General features: G+C 50.8%; 2 protein-coding genes across 4 annotated transcripts in view; both read right to left on the minus strand.

The window, feature by feature from the left end:
* LOC134933874 (solute carrier organic anion transporter family member 1A2-like) overlaps positions 1-23,598 on the minus strand; it is a 279,409-nt gene that overhangs the window by 173,590 nt on the left and 82,221 nt on the right. The window lies entirely within an intron of this gene.
* LOC134933872 (solute carrier organic anion transporter family member 1C1-like) overlaps positions 1-23,598 on the minus strand; it is a 112,620-nt gene that overhangs the window by 27,409 nt on the left and 61,613 nt on the right. For all 3 annotated transcript variants that reach the window (XM_063929409.1, XM_063929410.1, XM_063929408.1), the window contains exons 9-10: positions 798-962; positions 250-445 (exon numbers count right to left, since the gene is read on the minus strand). In XM_063929409.1, the coding sequence (XP_063785479.1) occupies positions 250-445; positions 798-962 (361 nt within the window). The remainder of the gene's footprint in view (positions 1-249; positions 446-797; positions 963-23,598) is intronic.

Raw genomic sequence — 23,598 nt, forward strand, 5'->3', positions numbered from 1 at the left:
CCAGCAATTGTACCAGCGTGCTGATATTACATTTCTGCCTTGTGACATGTTTATTGTATGAATTACGCAGTGACACGCTTGTACAGTCTGGCGGGCAATGTATAACGAGCCAATAGCTGTGCCTCGGGGGCTTCACATGGCTGCAGCGAGGAACCGGTAATGCTTTCCTATCATTCATCATTTCCTTTAGATCTCGATACGATATATTAAACTCTCACTTCTTATAGAAAATAGAAATCATCGACTTGCCCATTGTATGTGATAGTTATCCCAGCGACGTCATTATTCTCACAGCCAATCATAAAGAGAGACAGAGAGAGGATGAAGGCGGTGAATGATGTCACAAAGCTCATCTTACACGCTGACAGCAACCCGAACTTGTACTTCTTCATAACTAGGCCACCGAGCAGCATCCCCAGAGCCGCCGCAGGCAGGGTGGTGATTCCTGTGGGGGGCAAGGAAGGAAAATCTATCACTTATTGCAGTTACTGGGTGACCCTTTATACAACGATATGCCATTGCTCAGGGTACAGTCTCGGGGACAGTAATTACTGGCGGCAGCCACTTGCCAGGGGAACTATGCAAAGTGCCTTATTAGGCAACTTTATTCTGGACAATATAACTTGGAGCCCTCAAGAGGTTCTAAACATTACTGATGATCAATAATAACATTTCCCATTTCTGGTCACTTACACTGAAATTTGCATTACTGAGTAATTCATATTCTAATAAATGTTTCTATATAACTGTACAATCATGTGACTTAGATATATGTTATAATACCGCTGCCCACTTACCGGTGAAGAAGTTGGATTTGGAGATGGACTGGCCATACTGCTGCTCCATGTATTTGGGTTTGTACGTTATATATCCCAGGAAACTGTTCAGTTGCAGCATATTCAGGCACATCAGCATCACATACAGCCGGTTACTGCCCAGCTTCTTCAGAGCAACGAAAAACCCTGGATGACGACGAACAATCAATTCCTGCTCTGGTTCCGCTACAACTTTTATATAAGATACTAGGTGATTCATCGCGCCCTACGGGCGCTCTTCACACCGTCGGTTGGGGCTACGCCCCGTTAACCCCTGCACGCCTTTGAACATACGCAGGCTGGTAGATAACAGAATCAGAAATGCAGGGCAGTATAGAGGGCATACAGCAATGGTGTCCGGTTGAGAAACGATAGAGAGGCGTAGGGGGGGGAGAAAGGGAATGTACAGAAACGCTGTGGGATCGGTAAAGGATAGGGAGAGGCAGGGTGGTAGGGAGAGGAGAAAGAGAGGGAAGGTGTTAGAGAGAAAATACCGTTGCAAGAGGATATGACCGGTTAACACCGGCACGGGCTTCAGCTGTGCTATAATTGTTATTATATGGAGTATTACCTTAATTTTTTTTATGGCAGTGGGTAAATATTGTAAGGGGGAGGGCGTGCGATTGTCAAGGGGGCGTAGCCCTTTGTGAGGGCATGTAAAGTGGCCGCAGGGCACAATGAATAACATAGTGTAGTATATACTGCTAGTGTCTGCATCATGAAGTACCAGATGACTAACAGCAATGCACTGTAGATAAGACACCAAAGTGCTGTGGCCACAGGTAGCAGAGTCGCGTATACACACAATGGCCACAGGTAGCAGAGCCGCTTATACACACAATACCCCCAGGTAGCAGAACCGCTTATACACACAATACCCAACAGGTAACAGTGTCGCTTATACACACAGTGCCCACAGGTAGCAGGGCAGCTTATACACACAGTGCCCACAGGTAGCAGAGGTGCTTATACACACAGTGCTTACATGTAGCAGAGACGCTTATACACACAATACCTACAGGTAACAGAGGTGCTTATACACACAGTGCCCACAGGTAGCAGAGGTGCTTATACACACAATGGGCACAGGTAGCAGAGCCACGTATACACACAATACCCAAAGGTAGCAGGGGAGCCGTGGATGGGGGAGGGGATCCTGAGGTGCGGGGGGGTGGTGGAGGGGTAGGTGTGGTAGGTGTGCGAATGAGGGAAGGTGTCTATAGGTGATGGTGTTGGGGGAGGGGCCGGAGGTGCTGTGGGTGGGGGAGTGGTGGCTGTGGGGGTGTGGTGGGGGTCCTGATGCACGGTGGGGAGGGGCGGGTGCGGGGATCAGAGGGCGCTGTGGGTGGGTGAGGGGCTGGTGTGGGGTTAACACAGTTGGGGAGGGCCAGCTGTGGTGGTGTTTCGGGTGGTGGAGGGGCAGGTGCGTGGGTGTTGGGGGGGAGGGGAGGGGAGGGGCAGGTGCTATGTGTGAGGGAAGGGGGCCATTTGCTGGGGTGGTGCGGTTGGGTGGGAGGTGGGTGTGAGGGTGCCGCGGGGGCGGGTGGTGCTGCAGGTAGGGGAGGGGTGGGGGTGCTGGAGCAGGGGTGCTGTGCGTAGGGGAGGGGCGGGGGTGCCATGGGTGGGGGGTTGGGAGCAGGGGTGATGTGGGTGTGGGAGGTGTGGGGGGGCTGTGGGAGAAGCTGGTGTGGGAGTGCAGTGGTTGGAGGAGGAGGGGGTGCTGCGGATGGTGGGCTGGTGCCATGGGTGGAGGGACAGATACGTGGGTGCAGGGGTGCTGCGGTTAGGGGATGGGAGGCGGCTGCGGGGGTTTCCAAGGGTTGGGGGGGAGGGGGTTGCGGGAGCAGGGGTGTTGCGGATGGGGGAGGGGTGGGTGCAGGAGGGGGAGATGCGGTGGTGGTGCGGGTGGGGTGAAGGGTGCAGGGGTGTAGCGGGGGGGAGAGGTGGATATGGGGGTGGGGTGGGGGGTGCCGCAGGTGGCGGAGGGGGGCGTTTTCCGGGGTGGTGCAGTTGGGTGGGTGTGAGGGTGCCATGGTTGCGGGGGCGGGTGGGGTGGGGGTGCTGCATAGCGGAGGGGTGGGGGTGCGGGAGCAGGGGTGGTGTGTGAAGGTGAGGGGCAGGGGTGCCATGGGTAAGGGGTTGCGAGCTGGGGTGATGTGGGTGTGGGAGGGGTGGGGGCTGTGGGAGAAGCTGGTGTGGGAGTGCTGTGGGTGGGAGAGGGGGGGATGCTGGGGGTGAAGGCGTGGTGCCATGGGTTGGGGGACGGGTGGGGTGGAGGGTGCAGGGGTGTAGAGGGGGGAGAGGTGGGTATGGGGGTGGGGGAGGGGCAGGGGTGCCGCTGGTGGTGGAGTGGCAGGGGTGTCGCGGGTGGGGGAGGGGCGGGGTTTGCTGCAGGTTTGGGGGGTGGGAGTGCTGCGGGTGGGAGTTGATGTGGGGGGATGCGTTGGGTGCCGCGGATGGAGGGGGCGCGGGTGTCGGTGCTACGGGCGGGGATGGGAGTGCCGAGGGTGGATGCCGCGGATGTTGGTGCTACGGGTGGGGGAGAGGGCGGGAGTGGCGCGGGTGCTGGGTGGATGCGGTTGGTTGCCGCGGGTGGGAGAGGGAGCGAGAGCAGCTGTCAGTGTCAGCATTGTCCCCTGAACTCTGCAGCAGCCGCTAGTCTGTGAGGCGGGTAGTGTGAGTTCCGCTCACAGTCAGCGGCTGCAGTGTCACCAGTTAGTGTACGGGGAGGAGGGAGACAGGGGACTGGGCGGAGATGGGGAGGGGACTGGGCGGGGATGGGCGGTCAGAGGGAGAGGATTTCTGGTAGATCTGTGCCTGTGACTCCGCCCAGCGTTACGGCCAGGCACAGAATCACAGAGTTGGGCTATTATATAGGAGATTGACTAAAAACAGAGGTAGAATTATTTGTATATATTACAGATAATATTCCCGCTATTGGCATAAATGTCAGATATCCAACTCATCTGAACCCACATAAAAGAATTGTGTTTTGTCCATGGATTCAAATACAGCTTCCTCATAAATGGACGACTTACTTACAATATAGACAGGAGGTATTTGATGGGTATAAGTGGTCTATGTAGTATTATCACTATTGTCTATTTATATGGCGCCACCAAGTGTTCACACAGCAAAAAAGGGAAACGTACTATGATATAACCAATCCAATATCACTTAACACAGGAGCGATAAGGTAAAAGTCACAGTGAGACATATAGACAAGAAAAGAAGTGACAGATAACAGTAGCACGCAGTGACCCTGTGCACCGGGAAAGGATAGAAGAGGCTGTGTGTGACACTGCAAGAGGAGGACCTGGCCTATGCAGCTTTCAATCCAGGGCAGATGGGGTATAACTGGGAAGAGATGAGAAGGGAGGACAGAGGTTGTGAGATACATGTGTTTGGAGGGCTGGTAGTCTTCAATGAACAAGAGGGATAGAAAGTCCAACAGGATAGGGTAGTGAGTTCCAGGGGAGGGAAGCAGCACAGAAAAAGTCTTCGATGCAGGAGTGGGAGGAAGTAATCAGCGTTTACACACTATGGCCCTCATTCCGAGTTGTTTGCTCGCAAGCTGCTTTTAGCAGCATTGCACACGCCAAGCCACCGCCTACTGGGAGTGAACATTATACTGGGAGTGAACCTTAGCTTCTTAAAATTGCGACCGAACGATTCTCAAAATTGCGAATAGACCTCTCTTAGCAGTTTCTGAGTAGCTCCAGACTTACTCGGCATCTGCGATCAGTTCAGTCCATTTAGTTCCTGGTTTGACGTCACAAACACACCCAGCGTTCGCCCAGACACTCCTCCGTTTCTCCAGCCACTCCCGCGTTTTCCCCGGAAACGGTAGCGTTTTTTTGCACACACCAATAAAACGGCCAGTTTCCGCCCAGAAACACCCACTTCCTGTCAATCACATTACGATCACCAGAACGAAGAAAAAACCGTGAGTAAAATACCTAACTGCATAGCAAATTTACTTGGCGCAGTCGCAGTGCGGACATTGTGCATGCGCAGTTAGCGGAAAATCGCTGCGATGCGAAGAAAAATACCGAGCAAACAACTCGGAATGACCACCAATGAGAGATGAAGAGTCTAGAAGGCGAGAGAAGGCGTGGGCAGAAGTCAGAGATGTTGGCTGGATGGAGTAGTTAAGAGCTTGGAAAGTGAGGATGAGGAGCATAAACTAAATCTGGTACGGGAAGGGAAGACAGTGATCGAGAGAAGAAGTTGAAAAGGAGCTGAGCAACTGCATTGCAGATAGAGTGGAGAGCCAGGGAAGTGGAAGACCAGACAGTAGGAGGAAGAAGTAGTCATGGCAGGAGATAAGAATGAGAGATTGAGTGGTCACCATGATGAGGAAGGATATGTTGTGGAGGTGAAATCAGAAGGATTGGGATGAATGTGGGGGTGCAATGAGAAAGAGGAGTTAAAGTATATCACTCAATTCTTATGCCTGGCTACACCAGGGATCAAACTTAGAAGAGAGGGACACAAGAGAAGATGGGAACCGGAAAGGAAGGAAGTCAACAATCTTAGGGGCATATTCCGGATGGTGGATGGTGGTCTTTCATCTGTACTGTAATTACTGTAATGCACTACATATAACCCATTAGCATAGATGGTTGTTGTCTTACAGATGCTCCAGTATTTATGTTCATCACTGGTTAATATAATTTATACACTTATCTGATGGAGGAGTCATCTATCTACAGTATATTTTGAAATGCTGAAGAAAATGGTATTAAATCCCCCTGGAAGGGAAAGACTGTGGGGGCCTCTTGTTGAGAAACAGCATTTAATAGATTCAGAGTTGATGTGTTACACAAGAGGGACAGCAGGTGGAGCTGTCGTATATGTGTTATGTGTTTTACAGTCTGTGATGTATGTCTTACACTTGTTTGTTCCCGTATTCTGAAGGTTACATGAAGGAGAGAGATGGAGCATGCACGATGGCAGCTCATGCACAGATACACTGTTCTGATTATCAGTTTGTGTTATGATCCGTTCCAATTTCAATATACAGCCAAGTTATACCCCAAAGAGCTTTCCGGTGTGTGCCTACTGATTCAAAGATAGCTCAGAGGTCATCCTGACTGCGCTGCTAAAGTACTCTGTAATGACAACAGGTTATGGGCCCAGACACAGACAAGAGGATCCCAGTTACCAGGAGCAAAGGTTACAAGGATCAAGGCACAAGAAACATCTCTGAGAGATCTGCACAGCAACTGAGACTAAACCCAGTATTATTACTAAAGGGGAATAGCAGACAAACAGAAAGATATGGTAAGCAACACATATCTTAAGGCCCATACACACTTGACGATGCACACGTCGTTAACGACTGTCGTTAACGACTTCCCTTGAACAGCTGAGCAAACGACATAAGCATACACACTACCAACGACCAAAGACCATTCATCGTTGAAGCATCCAAGCTGAACAGTTTATTAAAATAATGAGCTGGGAACAGGGCTGGTGAACAGTGGCTTGGTCGTTGGTCTTTCACACCATACACATTCAACGACGTCTCTGGTCGGTAACGACCATAGTGGAAATTGAGCATACATGCTCCACAGATAAGCGAGGGTCTTTAACGTCCCGCGGGGCTGCGCATCGGTGGTCGTCGGATGCATACACACTTGACGATATAATGAGCGACGTCGTTGATGAGGGCTGAAATGAACGACGTCGCTCATTTTATCGTCAAGTGTGTATGGGCCTTTGGACTGGCAGTAACCAAGCTGTCTAATGATAACTACCAACTGTGGAAATGCTGCTGACTAAAGGTGATTTGTGGGAAGTTATAAACACAACAAGACCAAATGTTCATAACCAGGAATGGGATAAGAAGAACAGACAGGCACGTGCAACTATAGGCTTATTAGTTGAAGATGTTCAGTTAGTCCATATAAATCAAGAAGACCCTGCAAAGGGCATGTGGGATACACTGCAAAGGGCATGTGGGATACCCTGCAAAGGGCATGTGGGATACACTGCAAAGGGCATGTGGGATACACTGCAAAGGGCATGTGGGATACACTGCAAAGGGCATGTGGGATACACTGCAAAGGGCATGTGGGATACCCTGCAAAGGGCATGTGGATACACTGCAAAGGGCATGTGGGATACACTGCAAAGGGCATGTGGGATACCCTGCAAAGGGCATGTGGATACACTGCAAAGGGCATGTGGGATACACTGCAAAGGGCATGTGGGATACACTGCAAAGGGCATGTGGGATACACTGCAAAGGCTACATGAAAGAACCAGTTTAAATAGCAAATTATTCCTGCTAAGAAAACTGTACCAAATGAGACTTAGCAAAGGACAGACTATGCAAGAGCATGTAAGTAAATTGCTGGAGATAGTAGCACAGCTCAGATCCATAGAAGAGGAGCTGAAATGCAGCCACACAGTAGCCATACTTCTGTGCAGTCTACCAGACACATACAGTGCACTGATAAACGCTCTGGAAACTAGTGATGTGCACCGGAAATTTTTCGGGGTTTGTGTTTTGGTTTTGAATTCGGTTCCGCGGCCGTGTTTTGGATTCGGACGCGTTTTGGCAAAACTTCCCTGAAATTTTTTTGTCGGATTCGGGTGTGCTTTGGATTCGGGTGTTTTTTTTACAAAAAACCCTCAAAAACAGCTTAAATCATAGAATTTGGGGGTCATTTTGATCCCATAGTATTATTAACCTCAATAACCATAATTTCCACTAATTTCCAGTCTATTCTGAACACCTCACATCTCACAATATTATTTTTAGTCCTAAAATTTGGACTGAGGTAGCTGTGTGACTAAGCTAAGCAACCCAAGTGGCCGACACAAACACCGGGCCCATCTAGGAGTGATACTGCAGTGTCAGACAGGATGGCACTTCAAAAAAATAGTCCCCAAACAGCACATGATGCAAAGAAAAAAAGAGGCGCACCAAGGTCGCTGGATGGCTAAGCTAAGCGACACAAGTGGCCGACACAAACACCTGGCCCATCTAGGAGTGGCACTGCAGTGTCAGGCAGGATGACACTTCAAAAAAATTGTCCCCAAACAGCACATGATGCAAAGAAAAATGAAAGAAAAAAGAGGTGCAAGATGGAATTGTCCTTGGGCCCTCCCACCCACCCTTATGTTGTATAAACAGGACATGCACACTTTAACGAACCCATCATTTCAGGGTCTGCCACACGACTGTGACTGAAATGACTGGTTGATTTGGGCCCCCACCAAAAAAGAAGCAATCAATCTCTCCTTGCACAAACTGGCTCTACAGAGGCAAGATGTCCACCTCATTATCATCCTCCGATTCCTCACCCCTTTCACTGTGTACATCCCCCTCCTCACAGATTATTAATTCATCCCCACTGGAATCCACCATCTCAGGTCCCTGTGTACTTTGTGGAGGCAATTGCTGGTGAATGTCTCCACGGAGGAATTGATTATAATTCATTTTGATGAACATCATCTTCTCCACATTTTCTGGAAGTAACCTCGTACGCCGATTGCTGACAAGGTGAGCGGCTGCACTAAACACTCTTTCGGAGTACACACTGGAGGGTGGGCAACTTAGGTAAAATAAAGCCAGTTTGTGCAAGGGCCTCCAAATTGCCTCTTTTTCCTGCCAGTATACGTACGGACTGTCTGACGTGCCTACTTGGATCCGTTCACTCATGTAATCCTCCACCATTCTTTCAATGGTGACAGAATCATATGCAGTGACAGTAGACGACATGTCCGTAATCGTTGGCAGGTCCTTCAGTCCGGACCAGTCAGCACTCGCTCCAGACTGCCCTGCATCACCGCCAGCGGGTGGGCTCGGAATTCTTAGCCTTTTCCTCGCACCCCCAGTTGCGGGAGAATGTGAAGGAGGAGCTGTTGACGGGTCACGTTCCGCTTGACTTGACAATTTTCTCACCAGCAGTTCTTTGCACCTCTGCAGACTTGTGTCTGCCGGAAAGAGAGATACAACGTAGGTTTTAAATCTAGGATCGAGCACGTTGGTCAAAATGTAGTGCTCTGATTTCAACAGATTGACCACCCGTGAATCCTGGTTAAGAAAATTAAGGGCTCCATCCACAAGTCCCACATGCCTAGCGGAATCGCTCTGTTTTAACTCCTCCTTCAATGTCTCCAGCTTCTTCTGCAAAAGCCTGATGAGGGGAAAAACCTGACTCAGGCTGGCAGTGTCTGAACTGACTTCACGTGTGGCAAGTTCAAAGGGTTGCAGAACCTTGCACAACATTGAAATCATTCTCCACTGCGCTTGAGTCAGGTGCATTCCCCCTCCTTTGCCTATATCGTGGGCAGATGTATAGGCTTGAATGGCCTTTTGCTGCTCCTCCATCCTCTGAAGCAAATAGAGGGTTGAATTCCACCTCGTTACCACCTCTTGCTTCAGATGATGGCAGGGCAGGTACAGGAATGTTTGGTGGTGCTCCAGTCTTCGGCACGTGGTGGCTGAATGCCGAAAGTGGCCTGCAATTCTTCAAGCCACCGACAGTATCTCTTGCACGCCCCTGTAATTTTTTTAATAATTCTGCACCACCAAATTCAATATATGTGCAAAACATGGGACGTGCTGGAATTTGCCCAGATGTAATGCACGCACAATGGCCCTCATTCCGAGTTGTTCGCTCGCAAGCTGCTTTTAGCAGCTTTGCACATGCTAAGCTGCCGCCAGTAGCGGATCTTGCCACGGGCAAGCAGTACTTTTGCCCGGGGCGCCGCCTTCCGGAGGGCGCAGGGCGCCATCCGGAGGGCGCCGCACCAGGGCAAGATCCGCTGCTGAAGTGTGTGCCCCCCGGCCCCTGCTGTCCCCCTGCTGCCGCTGGCCGCTGGGAAGGGAAACTAGACGCGTACGCGTCTAGTTTCCCTTCGTGGAGAGGTCCTTTACTGTGCGGTGCGCGATGACGTCATCGCGCACCGCACAGCCAAGGTCCTCTCCACGAAGGGAACTAGACGCTAGGCGTCTAGATTCCCTTCGTGGAGAGGACCTTTGATGTGCGGTGCGCGATGACGTCATCGCGCACCGCGCATCATTCCAGTCTGTACAGGGGGCGTAACTGACCACGCCCCCTGTACGAAACCACGCCCCTAATGCCGCCCGGGGCGCCAGGCGCCCCGGAACCGGCCCTGGCTGCCGCCTACTGGGAGTGAATCTTATCTTATCAAAATTGCAAACGAAAGATTAGCAGAATTGCGAATAGACACTTCTTAGCAGTTTCTGAGTAGCTCCACACTTACTCGGCATCTGCGATCAGTTCAGGGCTTGTCGTTCCTGGTTTGACGTCACAAACACACACAGCGTTCGCCCAGACACTCCCCCATTTCTCCAGCGACTCCCGCATTTTCCCCAGAAACGGTAGGGTTTTTTCGCACACACCCATAAAACGTCCAGCTTCTGCCCAGAAACACCCACTTCCTGCCAATCACATTACGATCACCAGAACGAAGAAAAAACCTTGTAATGCTGTGAGTAAAATACCTAACTGCATAGCAAATTTACTTGGCGCAGTCGCACTGCGGACATTGCGCATGCGCATTAGCGACTAATCGCTCCATTGCGACAAAAAAATAACGAGCGAACAACTCGGAATGACCACCAATATTGCTGGCGTTGTCCGATATCACTAATCCCCAGGAGAGTCAAACTGGGGTAAGCCATTCCACGATGATCTTCCTCAGTTGCCGTAAGAGGTTTTCAGCTGTGTGCGTATTCTTGAAAGCGGTGATACAAAGCGTAGCCTGCCTAGGAAAGAGTTGGCGTTTGCGAGATGCTACTACTGGTGCCGCCGCTGCTGTTCTTGTGGCGGGAGTCCATACATCTACCCAGTGGGCTGTCACAATCATATAGTCCTGAGCCTGCCCTGCTCCACTTGTCCACATGTCCGTGGTTAAGTGGACATTGGGTACAGCTGCATTTTTTAGGACACTGGTGACTCTCTTTCTGAGGTCTGTGTACATTTTCGGTATCGCCTGCCTAGAGAAATGGAACCTAGATGGTATTTGGTACCGGGGACACAGTACCTCAATCAAGTCTCTAGTTGCCTCTGAAGTAACGATGGATACCAGAACCACGTTTCTCACCACCCAGGATGCCAAGGCCTCAGATATCCGCTTTGCAGCAGGATGACTGCTGTGATATTTCATCTTCCTCGCAAAGGACTGTTGGACAGTCAATTGCTTACTAGAAGTAGTACAAGTGGTCTTCCGACTTCCCCTCTGGGATGACGATCGACTCCCAGCAGCAACAACAGCAGCACCAGCAGCAGTAGGCGTAACGCTCAAGGATGCATCGGAGGAATCCCAGGCAGGAGAGGACTCGTCAGGCTTGCCAGTGACATGGCCTGCAGGACTATTGGCTTTCCTGTATAAGGTGGAAATTGATGGGTCTGGGACTGAGGGTTGACAGCAAAAAGGTCGACACCCCTTAGGTCAACGCCAATTGGTCGACACACCTTAGGTCGACATGGACAAAAGGTCTACAGGAACAAGGTTGACATGGAAAAAGCTCGACATGAGTTTTTTATGTTTTTTTGGTGTCGTTTTCTTCGTAGTGTGACCGGGAACCCCAATTAGTGCACCGCGTCCTCTCACATGGCTCGCTTCGCTCGCCATGCTTCGGGCATGGTGCCTTCACTTCGCACAGGAACACTTTACCGTTCCAATCGTAGTCCACGTGGATCGTTAAGTATGAAAAGGTTCCAAAAAAAAAAAAAAATTGTGAAAAAGTCATGTCGACCTTTTTGCATGTCGACCTTGTTCCTGTCGACCTTTTGTCCATGCCGACATTCTGTCCATGTCGACGTAAGGTGTGTCGACCAATTGGATCGACCTAAGGTGTGTCGACCTTTTTGCTGTCGACCTGGAGTCCGGATACCGAAATTGACACTGAGGGAGTTGGTGGTGTGGTTTGCAGGAGCTTGGTGACAAGAAGAAGGGATTTAGTGGTCAGTGGACTGCTTCCGCTGTCACCCAAAGTTTTTGAACTTGTCACTGACTTATTATGAATGCGCTGCAGGTGACGTGTAAGGGAGGATGTTCCGAGGTGGTTAACGTCCTTACCCCTACTTATTACAGCTTGACAAAGGCAACACACGGCTTGACACCTGTTGTCCGCTTTTCTGTTGAAATACCTCCACACTGAAGAGCTGATTTTTTTGGTATTTTCACCAGGCATGTCAACGGCCATATTTCTCCCACGGACAACAGGTGTCTCCCCGGGTGCCTGACTTAAACAAACCACCTCACCATCAGAATCCTTCTTGTCAATTTCCTCCCCAGCGCCAGCAACACCCATATCCTCATCCTGGTGTACTTCAACACTGACCTCTTCAATTTGACTATCAGGAACTGGGCTGCGGGTGCTCCTTCCAGCACTTGCAGGGGGCGTGCAAATGGTGGAAGGCGCAAGCTCTTCCCGTCCAGTGTTGGGAAGGTCAGGCATCGCAACCGACACAATTGGACTCTCCTTGGGGATTTGTGATTTCGAAGAACGCACAGTTCTTTGCTGTGCTTTTGCCGCAAGTCTTTTCTTTTTTTCTAGCGGGAGGATGAGTGCTTCCATCCTCATGTGAAGCTGAACCACTAGCCATGAACATAGGCCAGGGCCTCAGCCGTTCCTTGCCACTCCGTGTGGTAAATGGCATATTGGCAAGTTTACGCTTCTCAACAGACGCTTTCAATTTTGATTTTTGGGTCATTTTACTGAACTTTTTTGTTTTTTGGATTATACATGCTCTCTACTATGACATTGGGCATCGGCCTTGGCAGACGACGTTGATGGCATTTCATTGTCTCGGCCATGACTAGTGGCAGCAGCTTCAGCACGAGGTGGAAGTGGATCTTGATCTTTCCCTATTTTAACCTCCACAGTTATGTTCTCCATTTTTTAATATGTGGAATTATATGCCAGTATCAATAGCAATGGCCTACTACTATATCTACTGCGCACAACTGAAATGCACAACAGGTATGGATGGATAGTATACTTGACGACACAGAGGTAGGTAGAGCAGTGGCCTACTGTACCGTACTGCTATATATTATATACTGGTGGTCAGCAAACTGTGCAAAACTTAAATGCACCACAGGTATGGATGGATAGTATACTTGACGACACAGAGGTAGGTAGAGCAGTGGCCTACTGTATCGTACTGCTATATATTATATACTGGTGGTCAGCAAACTGTGCAAAACTGAAATGCACCACAGGTATGGATGGATAGTATACTTGACGACACAGAGGTAGGTACAGCAGTGGCCTTCTGTACCGTACTCCTATATATTATATAGTGGTGGTCAGCAAAATGATGCACTGTACTCCTACTATATAATATACTAGTGGTCCCCAGTCAGCAACAATAAAGCAGTGTGAGCACAGATATATGCAGCACACTGAGCACAGATATGGAGTGTTTTTCAGGCAGACAACGTATAATACTGTTGGTCACTGGTCAGCAAAACTCTGCACTGTACTGCTCCTATATAATACTGCTGCTCCCCAGTCCCCACAATTAAGCAGTGTGAGCACAGATATATGCAGCACACTGAGCACAGATATGGAGTGTTTTTCAGGCAGACAACGTATAATACTGTTGGTCACTGGTCAGCAAAACTCTGCACTGTACTGCTCCTATATAATACTGCTGCTCCCCAGTCCCCACAATTAAGCAGTGTGAGCACAGATATATGCAGCACACTGAGCACAGATATGGTATGGAGCGTTTTTTTCAGGCAGAGAACGGATAAAACTGGTGGTCACTGATCAGCAAAACTCTGCACTGTACTCCTCCTATATAATACTGCTGGTCCCCAGTCCCCACAATTAAGCAATAAGTAAAGCAAGCACAAATATTTGCATCAACAATACACGGAGAGGACACCAGCCACGTCCTCTCCCTAATATTTCCAATGCACGAGTGAAAATGGCGGCGACGCGCGGCTGCTTATATAGAGTACGAATCTCGCGAGAATCCGACAGCGGGATGATGACGTTCGGGCGCGCTCGGGTTAACCGAGCCATACGGGAGAATCCGAGTATACCTTGGACCCGTGTAAAATGGGTGAAGTTCGGGGGGGTTCGGATTCCGAGGAACCGAACCCGCTCATCACTACTGGAAACAAGACCTGAAACAGAACTCACACTAGACTTTGTGAAAAACAGGCCTATAGATGAATATCAGCGCAGGAAAGAAATCACACAGGATTACATGTCAGTGACAGAAAAATCTCTCAAAGTTACAGATACTCGGGCGCATAACAAAGAAACAAGAGAATGCTTTACATGCAAGAAGATAGGACATTTAACAAAGGACTGCTCCATATGGAAAGGAGAACAGGAGAAACTATTTTTAAAAGGAACCAAGCAGAAAGCCAAGACTACACTTACAGACATATGCACAAGTAAGGGGAATATCACTTTAAAAGCGACCGCAAAACATACAAACTTTAGTTGGTACATAGATTCAGGAGCGACAAGTCACATGACAAACGACAGAGATTTCTTCACCGAGATTGACACAAGTCATAGAGAAGCAATCTGTCTTGCAGATGGTACCAATATCACTGCGGAAAGTAGAGGGCATGGTATGCTCATATGGAAGTGATAGAACAATACCAATTAAAAACGTATTATATGTTCCCAGATTGGAAGACGGATTAATATCTGTAAAGTGTTTGATGGATGAAGGGCTTACCGTTAAATTCAAAGATAAAGTGTGCATCATTCAGAATGGAACAGAAACAGCAGCCACAGCCAAAGCAGAACAACACCGGTATCGTCTAGACCAGGGGTGGCCAACCAGGCAGAGACAAAGAGCCAAAAAATCTTGTTAGGTACGTCAAAGAGCCGACATCAAGCCGAAGGCGCGTGTGCAAAAATGGGGTGTGACTTTATGCCAGCTAGGACACACTGCCGGTATAAAATACATTGAAAAGGCTAGATTCAGCATAAGATACATTTTAAAGTCAGATCCAACATAAAATACATTGAAATAGTCACTTTCACATAAAATTATTGAAAAAGCCAAATCCATATAAAGGTGCCATCTGACCCCTGGGCCAGTGCAATATAGGTTGAGTATCCCATATCCAAATATTCCGAAATACGGAATATTCCGAAATACGGACTTTTTGGAGTGAGAGTGAGATAGTGAAACCTTTGTTTTCTGATGGCTCAATGTACACATACTTTGTTTAATACACAAAGTTATTAAAAATATTGTATTAAATTACCTTCAGGCTGTGTGTATAAGGTGTATATGTAACATAAATACATTCTGTGCTTAGATTTAGGTCCCATCACCTTGATATCTCATTATGGTATGAAATTATTCCAAAATATGGAAAAATCCCATATCCAAAATACCTCTGGTCCCAAGCATTTTGGATAAGGGAGACTCAACCTGTATAAGTGTTCCAGTGCCACTTGACTGCAGATTCCCTATAAAAAAATGGGGCCGCTTGCTTGAGTCTGCCACCCAGGCTAAAAGTTTCCAAGCCCGTGATTGTAGCAGCCCCTTATGTGTCCTATATTTACCAGTGGATGTCTCACCTATAGTATTTGGCTCCCTCAGTTTTCAGTCCCTGTAGTGTTGCTGTGTGTCTGGCTGGAGTGCAGCGGTTTCTGTATCTGTTGTGGTCATGTGACTTTGAGTGTTGGGAGCCACATTTGAGGAAAGAAAGAGCCTCATGTGGCTCAAGAGCCACAGGTTGGCCACCACTGGTCTAGACACTGCGGCACAACAGGTGAGATTAAGCACACACGGACACACAGACTGTATTCACATGTGGCACAGACCACTAGGACACAGGCACCCAGACAGCATTAAGGAACTACAAAAGAGAGGCCTAACAAAGGACCTCACAGTATCAGACTCTTCAGAAACCATGAGGTGTGACTGCTGTATAAAAGCCAAAGCCACAAGAATGACAGTTCCAGAACAAAGTGAGAACAGAGACCTCTAGATCTCATACACAGCAACACGTGTGGCCCTATGCAAGTACGTACACCAAGCGGTAACAGATATACAGTGACTTTCACCGATGACTACTCCCAGATATATAGTTACTTATCTGATCAAAAGCAAGGATTAAGTACTGGACAAGTTACATGATTACGTAACAATGGCTAGAAATACATTTCAAGGAAATCCACTAGTATTTAAGCCGCTCATAACTTTATTGTGATTACATAAACCTTTTCTTTAAGCTAGCTTATCACTAAATAAAACCACACCACACACTGAAATAAAGACACGGACACAGTAGCTGGAGTTAAAGGTCAGACGATGTTTATTAATCGCTGACCAACTCTTTAAACTAATAATTGAGGCCGAATTAGAATTGAATTGAATATATATTTAACTTTAGTTTGGAGGATGGCAAACAGAAAACCGCTGCCAAACACCAGCACCCGTCACCTAGATGAAAACCACCAAACCAAGGAGGGGAGTACACATACCCCGCCTCCTTCCCGCATAACCCGCATTGTGCTGGCCTTACCCCTCTTTCTCTGGCAAACGTTCGGTTCCCGCAGGGGAACGTCTAAATGTCCAACCGCAAGAAAAGGACACACCTGCCGTCCTTCTAAAGAGGGAGCCCCACAATGACCACTTACGCCTGTGTGACAGCTGGTTGGCAGCGATTTCCCGCCAATCTGGCTTTCAATAGCCCACAGCAAGAACAAAAACGTAGACGCATTCTGGGAGGGAGGGCGGGCATAAACTGAATGGCAAGAGGAAGTCTGGCAAAATGGCCACCACCTATATACTAACCTAACACCCTCCTCTTCATCTTGATGCACAACCCTCTAATCCAATAGGAAAAAACCAACCGGGAAAACTGATCTGCCTAGCAACTGCTTAGTCATTTAACAACCAATCACAAAAAGTTGATCGCTTATATGGCCTCAGGCTTATGCAGCCTTCAGCTTATCTAAGCCGCTCATAACTTTATTGTGATTACATAAACCTTTTCTTTAAGCTAGCTTATCACTAAATAAAACCACACCACACACTGAAATAAAGACACGGACACAGTAGCTGGAGTTAAAGGTCAGACGATGTTTATTAATCGCTGACCAACTCTTTAAACTAATAATTGAGGCCGAATTAGAATTGAATTGAATATATATTTAACTTTAGTTTGGAGGATGGCAAACAGAAAACCGCTGCCAAACACCAGCACCCGTCACCTAGATGAAAACCACCAAACCAAGGAGGGGAGTACACATACCCCGCCTCCTTCCCGCATAACCCGCATTGTGCTGGCCTTACCCCTCTTTCTCTGGCAAACGTTCGGTTCCCGCAGGGGAACGTCTAAATGTCCAACCGCAAGAAAAGGACACACCTGCCGTCCTTCTAAAGAGGGAGCCCCACAATGACCACTTACGCCTGTGTGACAGCTGGTTGGCAGCGATTTCCCGCCACCAAGGTTTACCAAACCGCCACCGCCATCCGCAAACAGAACATCAACCAAACCAGAAACTAACTAGCTCTAACGAAAAGGACCGAAAATATCCTCCAGAAAAAACTGCATTCCTTCCGGCGAAAGGTGAACCCCATCGTCTCTATAGAACTGCCTGTTCCGCAGCACCAGCAGAGGATGCTTAATTGCCACTCCGCCTATGGCCTTGACAAAAAGAGACACCGTCGAGTTCACCTTTTTGCGTGCTTTCTCCAGCGCCGAGAAACGCACCGCACCACGCCAATGGAAACGGGGCACCATTTCCGACCAGACAATGCATACCCCAGGCCAGTGACAACGTATCGCCACCACATCCGCTTTTATAGACAAAATCAAGTCTATGCCTTTAACTCGGCCCAGATCATTACCACCCAAATGAATGATAATACAACTGGGGCGACCACAGCGGCGCTCCCGAGAAAAAAGGACGCGCAACAAATCACCCCAAAACATGCCCCTGACACCTAACCATCTAAATTGCCTGGACCCAAAAATCTCAGTCGCCCTAGACGCCATGGGATGTTTCTCCGCCCAAAAAACATAGGAATGACCAACCATCCATATGTGGTCTCCAAAATTGATGACAGCTGTAAAAGAAAATATCCTAATGTCAGATTATGCACATAATCTGTAACTTAAACACAACGTAACCAATTAAACCCAAGTGAAGGAGAAAACTCAAAAAACCTCCCGTGGACCTTGATAGAACAGCCAATTGAAATTAGGCCCCCTCGGAGGAAAAATTTTAAAAATTCGCTTCACACCCTCGATTCCTGAACGGTAAGCGTTCAAAAACCGACGAGTAAACACGTTTTTGGGTTAGCGCAACAGGCGCACTTATAACTTATCTATACGGACATAGGACTTATAGGAGGCCGACTTCCAGCGACCCAACTCCCGAATAGCCGCTGGTGATGAACCAGCGGCCGCCGCATGGGTAGCCGCCCCAATCCGAAAGGAATGAGTACCGAAGTCCGCCTCCTGCAAGCCCAACGCCGTCAAACATTTCTTGAACACCGATGAGAACTGAAACTTTGTCAGAGGTTCCGACTGCGCGTGCACCAGCAACTGGTTGCCCCCCGGAGGTCTTAACCGCACATACTCTTGCGTCAACCGCAGCGGGCAAACGCCCATACCTCCCTGAGCCTCCAAGGACAACCAGCGACCCCGACCTGTTTGATCTGTCTTGGATCGCACAATCCTACAGAGCAACAGGCCCTCCTGCAAGCGCACATTCTCGTAGAGCAGACCCGATTCCCGGGACGCCTTGCTGCTTGCCACTAACTCGCAAACAATGCCACCTCAAATTCCGAGGACGCAATCTGAGGTAGCACACGCAGCAATTCTGCTAGCATCTGCAACGTTATAGGCCTACGTGAATCCGCAGGCGCCGGGTGCAACCTAGCCCAACCTTTCAGCGCTCTGGAAAGGACAAACGACCCCGTGGAGCCGCGAGTGAAAGGCGATGCCCGCAAGGGCAGTAGCCATGGCCGTTTTTGACCTACCGTTTTGGTAATGCTCCCAAACAAAGGTCAACAGGGCGTCGGCCGAGGACTCACCTGCTACCCCGTACCTACTCTGAAAGGCTGACCAATCCCGCCATGCAGCATCATACGCTCGTAGCGTGGAGGGAGCCAGTGCACACCTGGCCAACGCCGTTAAACCGCTTCGACCATCTGCCAGACAGAAGGTGGGCACTGTAACCCCTCTGCCTCCGCTCCCGGAGCCAATGTCCTGAACTTGTCAAATTGGAACCGGGACAATGCATCCGCAATTCCATTGTCAACTCCAGGAACGTGGCGAGCCCTAAAATTAATATTGCGCTGCAAACAAACCAACACTAAACGCCTTAGCAATCGCAGGGCCTGCGGAGAGGAGGAACGCTGATTATTAATCGCATGCACTACCCCCAAGTTGTCGCAAAGAAACAAGATGTCCCTATTCGCGAACCGTCCGGCCCATAACTCAAGCGCCACTAAGATCGGGAACAATTCCAGCAACAGAAGGTTCTTGGTAAACCCACGCGTTACCCAAGATGCCGGCCAGGCCGCAGCGCACCATGCGCCAGCGAAGAACGCGCCAAACCCTCGACTGCCTGAAGCATCCGTGAACAATTGCAGCTGCTTACTAGAACAACAAGGCGCGGGCCACAAAACTTCCCTGTTGAATGACACCAGGAAAGAGACCCAAATCCGTATATCATCTCTGATCTCACGGGAAAGGTACACGGAGTGATTCTGCCGTACCGTCCCCGCTGTGGCCCGCTCGAGCCTGCGACAGAAAATCCTACCCATGGGGATAATTCGACACGCAAAATTGAGAGAACCAAGCAAGGACTGCACCTGCTTAAGCCGAACCCTGCGTTTTCTTAAACAGTCCGTAATCAAACCCAATAGCTTCCGCACCTTATCCTCGGGCAACCGACAGCACCCCCCTACCGTGTCAATTTCGATACCTAAATAGCTAAGACAAGTGCAAGGGCCCTCGCACTTATCTTGCGCAACCGGCACCCCTAAAGCGCAGAATAACGACCTGGCCACCGAGAGAATGTCCCCACAGACCGAACTGTCCCCGGGCCCAGCAAAGAGAAAATCATCCAGGTAGTGAGCCACCCCCGGCTGTCCGGAGGCGGTCTGGACGCACCAGTGTAAAAATGTGCTAAAGCACTCAAAGTAGGCGCAGGAGACAGAGCAACCCATGGGGAGACACCGATCGACGTAGAATTCGCCCCCTATTTTGAAACCCAGGAACCGCAGGGAATCTGGGTGTAGCGGGAGTAGACGAAAGGCCGACTCCACATCCAATTTTGCCAACAGACTCCCCGGACCACAATCCCTCACCAAGCGCAGCGCGTCGTCAAAAGACTGATATCGTACCCTGCACTGTGCCTCCGGGATAGCGTCGTTGACCGACAACCCCGGCGGGTGCGACAAGTGCTGTATCAAACGAAACTTGCCTCTGGCCTTCTTGGGCACCACCCCTACTGGGGAAATGCACAAGGAGGGCAGCGGGGAAAGGGCGTAGGGCCCAGCCATGCGCCCCAGCCCGATCTCCCCGTCAACCTTCCGCCGTACTTCCTGCGGGAATTCGCGAGCCGATCTCAAATTCTAGCGCGCAACCACATACACCGAATCCGAAATCGGCAAACGAAAACCGTGCTGAAAGCCCTCCAGGAGAAACGATGCCGCCGACTCATCGGGGTACAAGGTAAGCCAGCGCTGCAACTCGGGAACTATAATTGGGGAGAAGGCCTTACTTGCCAATTCCACCGGCCTCGGTGGAAACGGCAGGCTTACCGCCTGTAGCTGCGGTGCATTCCTTGGCCAGGTGACTTGCTCCGCACAACCTGCATGAGTGACGAAAACGGCAACCCGCTCCTTTGGCGCATTTGCCGTCGTTGTAGGCAAAGCATTTGCCTTTTCCCGTCAATCGTGAACCCGCCGCCCCGGCCGCCCCGGGCTTCTTGGCCGTGACATCCGGGGTGGGCTTGAACTGCTGTGTGACCTCCAACCACACCTCCACATCCTTAAAACCCGCGGGGAGGATGGGGTTGCCATCCTGATTACGACGAAACTTCTCGTCGTAATCCCGCCACGCGGAACCCTTAGATCTCAAGTACATATCGTGTACTAAAAACAAATATTTAACCAAGTTGGCATACTCCGAGGGACGCGATTCCGTGTAGCAAGCCATGAAAACCAGAAAACCACGCAGCCACTGGTGAAAATTGCGAAACGCATTTTCCCCCATACCACCCGGCTTCTTAGCTGCGTCAAAACCTTGCCGCATTTCCTCCGTGAGGGTGAATACGTCTACGTACTTCCCCTTACGGATTTTTTCCCGCATGCGCTTGCGAACCCCCCGTGTGACTGCCGTGTTGGCGCAGTGAACCATCTCCCCATAACGGGGGGGATCAGGGGGAAGTACCGGCGCCGGAGCGGCTACCCTATGCGCCTCCTTCGCCATTCGCCGCGCTATGAGTCTAGCTAATTTCCGCGGGCGCCGCGGGGAACCTGAAGACACACTGCTGGAAGATGAGGAACTACATGTAGTAATGTGCAAAGGAAGGTTTAGCTCACCGGTGTTAGAAGGACCCGGCACCGCGTCGTCCGTTGCTACCGCCTCCGTTGATGTCCGCATCTCGCCGGTTGCTGTTGCGTTCGTCCGTGACCCTCGTCTCCCGCTGGGCGTAGCCCCTGCATTGAACGGAACCTGTGAGGGAGAAACAGAGGGGACAACAGGCGTAGGGGGGACCAAAACATCATTAACAAGTGGTTGAGCCTGCGGAGGGGGAGCCCCCGTCCCGCCGCTCTGCGGCGGATGGCCGCCTGGAAGCTGCAGGGGGGGAACCCCCACCGAGGCGTACCCAACAGACTGCGTAAAGGCAGCCCCGCTCAGTGCCCCGACACTCGCTGTGTAGGACGGGCGCCACGTCGTATGCGGCGGGCAGCCGCTCGTCCCCGCCCATCCGGCGGACACCGGAAAGAACTGAGGGGGCACCGGGAGAAGAGGCCAACCCTGTGCCACCTGACTCCCCCCGACCAGTGACTGTCCTGCCTGTAGGCCCGCAAAGGCCGGAAAGGGGACCGCGACCCGAGGGCCGCCGACCGACCACGTGGTCTGCACGCCGGCGCCCGCGCCGGTTACGTGCGGGGAAAATTGTGCACCGGACGCAGTCGTGAAACCCATGGAGGGCATGCTGGCGGCTAAGGGGAAAGTCGGTGCCAGGGGCCACGGAAAGCCCCCGGGAAAGGGCTGGCTCCCCGTGAAGCCCTGTTGCGCTGCCACCGACAGGGACGCGCCGGGTGTCACGTAAGCCGCCGAAACGGCCGACTGCGTGGACCCAAACTGATATGACCCGGGAAGGGCGAGGGCAGGGGTTTGAAACCCTGCGAACGGGGACAACGCGAAAGCCTGCGGGGGGGCTGACGACCAGGGCCCGCCGACGCAGGCCCCCGACGTAGTGGCCACATCCAAGAAACTCTGCCATGCCACCGAAGCTGGGGCGGGCGCAGCGGCGGGCCCCGCCACGCCCCCCGCCCCAGAAACATCCGGCCCAACCCAACCCTCATTCCCCCGAACATACTGGGGTGTGGGGGGACCCGCATTGTGGAGGCTTACGTTGGGGCTATGCGCTGCTGCACCGAGGACAGCGGGGGCCTCCCCCCGCTGTCCCGGGCTCATGTTCCCTGGCTGTGAAGTGGTCCCTCTCCCCCCCCCCGCAGCGCCGTCGCGGCCGTCCGGCACCACGTGCGCCGCCGGGCCGCCGCCGAGAGCCGCCCGCGGGGAAGGAGGAGGAGGGCCGGAGCTGATCCCAGCGCCGGAGGAGGGAGAGGCTGAAGGGGGTCGTGTAGATGCGAGCGTCGGTGCCCGCGACTCTGACGGGCCGCGCGGCCTGACGCCACGTGACGAGCGGCCGCTGGCCGCCTGTCTACGTTCGGCAGGGAAGCGGGCTGCCACTGCCCGCCCCCGCCGCCTGTCCGTAGCAGGGGAAAACCCTCTCTGGGGCCCTGCACTGGGTGAACGCGAGCGGGGAGTGCTCCCAGCCTCCACGAGGCGACGGGGAGGGGGGGCAGAACGTCTGGGCCGCGGCATGCTGGAGGGAGGGAGACACTGCAGCACAATCACTGGCACAACAGGAAAAATGCACCACAACAGGGGGGGAAGGGGAACAAAAGAAAGGGGGGTACAAGTACACAGCAAGCCAGTAAGGAAGGACAACAATAACCAGCAATTCAACTAGCAATTATGTACTTATCCTTCCTGGGCATAAACTGAATGTCAAGAGGAAGTCTGGCAAAATGGCCACCACCTATATACTAACCTAACACCCTCCTCTTCATATTGATGCACAACCCTCTAATCCAATAGGAAAAAACCAACCGGGAAAACTGATCTGCCTAGCAACTGCTTAGTCATTTAACAACCAATCACAAAAAGTTGATCGCTTATATGGCCTCAGGCTTATGCAGCCTTCAGCTTATCTTGTTGCGACAACGGAGGAGAATTCACGGGTCACAAAATAGAACACTTCCTGAGACGACTCGGTATAGAGCACCACAAGACAGTACCCTACACACCAGAACACAATGGGGTAGCTGATAGAAAGAGTAGGACTCTGACAGAAAGGATCAGATGCATGTTATTAGATGCATGATTACCTGACAAATACTGGGGCGAAGCCGTAACCACAGCCATATACTTAGAGAACAGATTATTCTCAAGAATAGTGGAGAAAACCCCATATGAATTGTGGCATGGCAGAAAACCTAAAGTGAAACACATTAGAGTCTCTGGATGTAAAACATCTTTG

This window comes from Pseudophryne corroboree, chromosome 6, assembly GCF_028390025.1.
Source record: "Pseudophryne corroboree isolate aPseCor3 chromosome 6, aPseCor3.hap2, whole genome shotgun sequence".
Lineage (NCBI taxonomy): Eukaryota > Metazoa > Chordata > Amphibia > Anura > Myobatrachidae > Pseudophryne > Pseudophryne corroboree.